The 7,145-nt window shown below is 54.1% G+C and overlaps 1 protein-coding gene across 1 annotated transcript in view; it reads left to right on the top strand.

Annotated features, from left to right (window-relative positions):
• Positions 1 to 423: 423 nt before the first annotated feature.
• RASSF6 (Ras association (RalGDS/AF-6) domain family member 6) overlaps positions 424 to 7,145 on the top strand; it is a 7,773-nt gene continuing 1,051 nt past the window's right edge. Inside the window, exons 1-7 of the mRNA XM_010137220.1 lie at positions 424 to 494; positions 3,411 to 3,489; positions 4,176 to 4,327; positions 5,458 to 5,549; positions 5,741 to 5,928; positions 6,052 to 6,153; positions 6,991 to 7,042. Of these exons, the coding sequence (XP_010135522.1) occupies positions 424 to 494; positions 3,411 to 3,489; positions 4,176 to 4,327; positions 5,458 to 5,549; positions 5,741 to 5,928; positions 6,052 to 6,153; positions 6,991 to 7,042 (736 nt within the window). The remainder of the gene's footprint in view (positions 495 to 3,410; positions 3,490 to 4,175; positions 4,328 to 5,457; positions 5,550 to 5,740; positions 5,929 to 6,051; positions 6,154 to 6,990; positions 7,043 to 7,145) is intronic.

The raw sequence follows: 7,145 nt of genomic DNA, 5'->3' as shown, positions 1-7,145 counted from the left end.
TTGCTGAGTCACTGGTTTTTTGGTGACCCTGGGCAATGCTCTGTCCATAATTAACACGTGAATCCTAAGCAGTGAATGGCTTCGCTCTTACTCTACCAACAAGCACAACCGTGGAGTTGCAGAGTAGTCCTGAAACTGCTTGAGAAAGTCCTGGGGGAGGTAGCACTTGGCTTTAAGGTACCGTGATGTACGGGGTGGGGACGGCTTAGGGTGTTTTTCCTAGGGGTGGGGAGCACTCGGGTGTTCAGGCAAGGTAGAAAGCAGTCAAAATATGGTACTTTTAGCCCTCGGCTTGAGTGTTGGAGCCGGTGTCTCGTGGCTAACTGAGGCTGTCTGTCTGTTTACCATCTAGTCTGTCCTAGTGGCATTGGTGGATATAATTATTTCTTCAACCTTTTGTTTAGATTCATCTCTTGTGAATAAATGAAGAAAGTGACTATGAAAGCACAGCATCTACCTTCTGTCTCCATCAGTGAGGAGAAGTTCATAACCAGGTAAAGTAATAAAACCCCCAAATATTGGCTGACTTCGCTGCTTTCTTTTGAGTCACTCTCAAAACGTGGTCGTTTCCAGGGAGTCCTGTAGGGAGCTGAGCCTGGAGCAGCAGCAGCAACAGTTCCTACCGCTCGCTTGCTGTGAAGCGTTGGCAGAGCAAAGCTGCCCTTGGTACGGATTTCAAAGAGCAGAGCAGTCAGCCGTTGGGTCCGTGTTCTTAGCTAGCGCAGCATTTCTACAGGAGACTCTGAAGGAAGCGTGTCAGAGCTGTCCCCGGGACACGCAGGCAATAAGTGTCCCCTTCCCCTTCTCCTGCAGAGCTGGTGCTGTTATTCTGAGCCCGTTCGGGACACAGTGCTTCTGTGTCGGAGGTGATTCCTCTGCGAGAACTTGCCTGTACCTGGAGTCCAGAAGCGTTCGGGAAGGTTCCAGATGAAGCAATGGCTCTGGGCTTTTATTCCTTTCACGCTTGCCTGTGGACCCTGGTCAAGACCATTCTCTATTGTCAGTCAAGGTTTAAAGTCCTGTTGAAGCTTCTTGGCCTTGTGCAAAGCCCAGTAAGTCGAGAATCACCGACACATTCTGTATGCATCAAGCTGGCTTCCAGTGCTGTTTCCAGACTCGTCCCTCACCTGTACCTTCAGCCTGCTGTTCCATTACTCCTCTGCCCTCGTGCCATGCAAATCCTGCTGATGTGGCAGCCCTGCTGGTGGGGAATTGCACAGTGGCTGGATCAAAGGGCTGACCACAGCCTGTGGGATGATTTGGCTGCCTGAACTGTCGTGTCTTGAAGCGAAACTGCCATAAATACCCAGGGGTAAAAGGCTACAGCCCGAGGGAGAAGGGGACGCAGGCAGCTTGTCCTGCGTCAGCGTTTCGAGTGGGCACCACCTGGGCCTTACCACATCACGTGGTGCTTTTAGCTGGGGATTTTGTTTGCCTTTGCAGCCAATACGGTGTAATAGATGGGCCTCAGTGTGCCCCACGTCCTCAGTTGTTCCTCACCTGTCCTCAGGGAACTGATCTTTTTCTACCTGGAAAAAGCTTGCTCAGCAGAGTGAGTGCTGAAGGTATTAGGGTGCAAAGTGTGAAGAGACTTCCGTGAGGTTCCTCACGAGCAGGGTCAGTCTGTCACAGCTCGTGTCTAACAGAACTACCCACCTCCTGCTCCCTGGTTATCCAACACTGCATCTGGGTTTGGCCTGTGGACGCAGCCAAACCGTGCTTAATCTTGCTCGCCTCTGGCTGGCATGAGCCACGTTTCACTTGTGCCTGATGCATATTGAGGTCTATCAAAACTCTCACGTTTGCTGGGCTGACCTGAACAACCCCCCTTGTACAAGACACACGGCATCAGTGACGAGCTCTTCCAGCACCAGGACAGGCTTTCCCTGCCTCTCTTACTGGGAGTTAAGACCGTGGTTACTCAAATGCTGGAAGTGCTCGTTTGGAGCCCAACACTCTGATAAAGCCACTTTGAAATATTTTTGGGGGGTTGCAGTAGGTTAATGAGGTAAATAATTGACCTGCTGAGTGTTAAGGGAATGCAGTTAAGGTGGAGGAGTTTGGTGGTGCAGCCCTTCTCCTAAGGTCACCTGCTGCGCTGGTCCATCCGTTCCTGCCCCTCCGGCGTGTTCTGTGACGTTCTTGGTGAGCTCTGACTGGTAAAATATTAACAGGTGATTTCCACTGAGTTTCTTCCTGAGTGCAATTTGCTTTTCCACGATGCTGCTAGGCTTGGCTTTGGGATAGTTTCTTTTCTTAACTTGAATTTGGTGTAGGAGTTGTAGTACTTCTCGCAGCGCACAGGTCTTGAGGAGTTCCAGTAAGTCTCTGTGGGTCTTCCTGTGAGAAGAGTTTGCCAGTGCTGTTTAGCCTGTGGCTGAGGTGTAATATCTCCTAGCAGGCAAATCCAGGGCAATAAGGGACACTGTTTAGAAACAGTCTTGGTGTCTTCGCTCGCTGCTGCCAGCCAGCTCACGGAACCATCCTGATGGTCACCTTGTTTGGTGCTTAGATTGTCCACGAGGCAGAATCCAAACACTTCCGTGCAGTTGTTTCCGGTGCTTCGTTATCTCTGCGGGTGGAAGTGGCTTTCTGGAATCCCAGCCTAAACAGTCTTTGCTGTTTAATAGGTGTGGGAAGAGTATTTGTTCTTGATGGTCCTGAAATACCCATCACTTCACACACACCTGCTCTTCCCCGGGCTCTGTCAGCTTGGTGTGGGCTATGACGTGGGCTGTCCACACCTGCTGGTTCTTCAATACTTGCTGCTCAACATCTCCGGTGCCACATGTTGCCTCCCCACTGCAACACGGTGTTTTCCAAGCGCAATGTTATACTGCTTTTTCTAACTGCACCAGGAATTTCTGGTGAAATCCGAGGTGATGGGCAGGCTCATCATCCTCGCTTGCTGGCAGAGGTTGTCTTCATCTCCATCCTTCCTGCTGCGAGCCAAGACTGAGTGCCAAGCAGGAGGAAACAGAAATGTCTTCTCCAGGCACGCTGTAGGTATTTTGAAAGGAGAATATCTGAAAAAAACATGGAAACGCACTGGGCACCATCATGTGGGGTAAACAACCGGGGACTGAGCTCAAAGGATCTGCGGTGCTGGCGCACGGGCGTGCCTGCCCCTCCGGCCTGGAACCCAAGTCCGAAGTCCCAGCTATCCTGGGGCAAGGTGGTGGATGTCACATCCGAGCGTGACCAGTTTCCTCTGTGCGTCAGGCCTCCCAAGGAGCCGTTTGTAAGGCGGGCAGTGTCCTGACGAAGTGTGGCTCCCGGAAACGATGGGTGAATCATTAACAAACCTGGGCAGAGTTGTGGTGGGTAACGCAGGTACAGGGTGTTACCTGCACCTGGAGCTTGCAGGGACAGAGGCACTAAACAGTTGTTCTGTTTGTTGTGATCTCTAGGGAGCAGCTCAGGTCTCTTCTGAAGACTTACAACTCCTACTACGCCGATCAAGAAAACCTGCAGCTGTCACACAGCCAGGTAAGGAGGGTGGGCCTTAGGGACAGAGGACGCTCGTAAGCGCGGCCCCAGGAGTGCATCCAGCTCACAGAGCTGACGGACAGACGAAAGCCTGAATCGTGTCTGTACTCTGGAGTCCCTGGTTTAGACCTCTGAGCTTCCTTCTCCTTCACAAGCCGCGTTTCTCTTGTTCTGCTGATCTCAAGAGCAATTCTGGGCAAAAATGGTCTGAGAATGGGCAGCCCTCACTCCTGTGCCAAGTCACCCCGCAGTGACAGCATTCCGTGTTGGCACAACGGGGGCTTCTGCAGTGCTTTGTGTCAAGGACTGTGTCAGTAACTGCTGCTTCCTCTCCCAGCAGTCCTCCTTCCCCTCCACCACCCTCTGTGAGCACCCTGGCTGCAGAGGAGCCAGTCCTGCCCGCAGAGCAGACAGGCTCTGACGTGTCCTGGTGCGGGGATGTGGCTGGAAACCCTCCTGCTCAGAGTCAGGCTGGCGCTGAGGCGAGGGCAGGGCAGCCACAGCTTTGGCCATGTTGGAAGTATTTTGAGTGTGGAGATCAGAGTCTCTCTAGGTGCCCCGTTCCAGGGCTGTGTTGGCCTCCACAACCTCATCCTAATCCTGTTCCTATGAGGGGAAATCAATTATTATTACTTGATTATTACTGGCTTACTAGGCAGCAATCATTATTCCTTTTTTTTTTCCAGCAAGAAGGAAGCAAACTGTTTATTGAAGGAATCTTGTCAATATTCTGGGGAGTCCGCCATCCTATCCACCTGAAAATTCAGGATGAGAAGCAGATTCCCTCGTTCGTAACCCTGAAGTCAACGGAGAACGCGGCTTTGTTCCCCAGTAAAAGGTGAGGCATCGGCTTCCGAAGGGAGAGGCGGGCCAGGATCTGCAGACAGCTCGTGTCGGTGGCTTTGGGTGTCACTGGTTAGCTCCCTGCGTACCCCAGGGGTCAGTCTGCTGTTTCCTGGGGGAAGCTGGAGCCAGGGGATGGATGCTGGCTCTGGCTGTGCAAAGTCTTGTGTTCAACCCCCTTAGCACGGTCCTTCCTCCGGCGCTGACTGCTCTCTCCCGAGTTAGGCTGGTGCAGTCTGGGTTGGATCTGCTGAGCTGTGTGTAACATGGAGCCGGAGCCAGTGGTTCCCTGAATTCCCTATTGCACAGCTCGTTTTCTTAATTATCCACTGTCTTAAACTGCACATGGTACCTGTCCGAGTTGTGGATTAAATTCTGCCACCATCGAGCTCTGGGGCTCAGCCAGGTCAGGACAGGCTTCCTCCCTGACTCCTGCCGTTGACACCTGGCAGGAGCAGCCGGTGAGGAACTGGGGTCCAAGGCTGGTTGGGTTCTTTGTGAGCCTTGACCAGAGCAGCTGGTGTGGGGTGCACGTGGCCGGCGGGACGGGTCTGGCCTGGCAGCTAAGCTTCTGTTCTGCCGTGGATTTCTTAACCTTGTGAGTGGTGGAGGATGGGAGCTTGGGTAAACCTGAATTCGCCATCACAGCGAGGTGGAGCTGCCCTGACACGCTGGAGGTATGCAGAGCAGCTCGGCTGCAAGAGCCGGAACGAGCTTGGAAAACACGCAGAGCGCCACGGAGATCGTGCAGAAAGTTCCTTGGAGCTCACTGAATGTTGTTTTGAATATACATAGGAAATAAATTTTAAACGTTTTCCGACAAATTGGTTTCCTCTGTCAGAGCAGTGACTGGCCAGAGACGTTCTGCTGGAGAGGGTACGCCGTGAATTATGGAGAGGCTGGCAGGGAGAAAGCTGGGCTATAGAAGAGGCCGGAGGGGTTCCCTGCTCTGGCACAGAACCGGTTGGGCTGGTACCAGGACTCCCTCTCCCTGTCACCGTCTGTAGAATGGCCGCGAGGTGCCCTGTGGGATTCCACCCAGCCGGGTGGGTGTGCTGTGTGCCCGATCAGCGGAACTCCCCGAGTTCCTGAGGTAGCACCTTGACCATCCGTTTGGTGTTTCAGGGGAATGACGCGCTGGGGAGAGTTCGACGACCTGCATCATATTAGTGGGGAGACACTGAAATCTGCGGAGGAAGAGCCAAGCCTCAAGACAGGTTAGTGTCGGTGCTCGCGTGTTCACTAAAACTCCTTGTTCTGCGCCTGCCGAACAGATGTGACGCCTTCCTGCCAGTGCAGGGAAATCTTCCTCTGTGGAGCATCTGGTGGAACGCTGGCGTGTGACTGGTCCGTGACCACGTTGCGGTGCAGGTACCTTCTGAAATGGCCCGTCCTTTCCTGTGTCCAGGTTCTTCGTGTTACGAGAGCCGCACTCTGAAGCCCCAGAGCGAGCAGGAGCATGACTGCGCTACCCTGCCCAGGGCCCTCGGCAGCGCGGCCACGGCTGTGCGCAAGAGGAGCAGGTTCCCTGCCGCGGCGAGGGCTGAGGGGGAAACTCACAGGTTCTCCATCAACGGCCACTTCTACAACCATGAGGTGCGGGTGGTTTTACTTGTCCTTCATCGCCCCGGGCTGGGCAGTGGGACAGATAGCAGTGTCCAGAGCTGTGCTGGTCTACAGCAGTCCTCACACCCCCCCTGCTGCTCCTCTTGTCCCTAGACATCAGTCTTCACACCCGCTTTTGGATCAGAAACCAAAATAAGAATCAACAGCCGGATGAGGACAAGACAAGTGATAGAGCAGCTGCTGCGGAAGTTCAAGGTGAGGCGGCCCGTTGGCGGAAGGGAGCGCAGCCGCTGTCTGGACACGTGAACTGGAGCGTGGTGTGAGAGGGGAGGGGACCAGCGCAGAAAAACCCACTTCTAGGCGATGGGCTGGTTTTGTTTGAGAGATGTTTCATGGCTGCTGGAGTCTAGTCCCTCAGGTGAGGGAAGGACAGACCTGCTCCTCCATGTACTCACGGCCGACAGAGGGGAAAAGCTGTGGCTCTTGGAGCGTTTCCTAGCCTGGCTGAGGGCTGTTTGTTCCGTGCCCGTGGCCCTGCGCTTCCTCCAGCGATGGGCCCAGTGACAGTGTTTTGCTGGGAGCAGCAGGGAATTCCCTTTACCCAGAGTGGCCGGGAGGCGCTGTTGGTTCTATCTGAGCACACAGAAAGCTCCACAAAGTCAGAGCTAAAAGGAGAGCTCAGGATCAGAGCTGCCCTGGATGATTTTTTTTTTTTACTGTCATGTTTGTTTGGTACCATCTTCGATGGCCGTGGTCACAGCTGGGCAGAAGCAGCTTTACCGTTGGTGCTGTGAGCTTCTCCAGGACCTTTGTTCCAAGCAGCTGCTTGATGTGCAGGGTTTGACAACTCTGCCTTGAGCTTGTCTGGAGGCTTGGCAGAACTCCCTGGCAGGGTGAGGAAGACTTACCTGAAGAAGGGGTGTGCAGTGGTTCCGGACAGTGAACAGGCAGCACAGCTTGACCTCCCCCCAGCCACGGGCAGGATCCGAGGCTCAGGGGTGGAGAGGCAGAGGGAAAATCTGCTGATGGGGGAACGCTGGGGACATGTCTGTCAGCCTGAACAGCCCGGTTTTGTTTGTCTGTGTCCAACAGATAGAAAACAGCCCCCAGGAATTTGCACTTTACATTGTCCACGCGTCCGGAGGTAAGCCAGGGTTAGAGACGGGGTGGACCTAACGACGGCACCGGGGTCAGAGACGGGCTCTTCATCAAGAGCAGAGTGGGGGGGGGGGGGGGGTGTGCGTGCG

The sequence above is a fragment of the Buceros rhinoceros genome, unplaced genomic scaffold, assembly GCF_000710305.1.
Source record: "Buceros rhinoceros silvestris isolate BGI_N320 unplaced genomic scaffold, ASM71030v1 scaffold16245, whole genome shotgun sequence".
Taxonomy (NCBI): Eukaryota; Metazoa; Chordata; class Aves; order Bucerotiformes; family Bucerotidae; genus Buceros; species Buceros rhinoceros.
The sequence above is the reverse complement of the archived record's forward strand: the minus strand, read 5'-3'. Positions and strand labels throughout refer to the sequence as shown.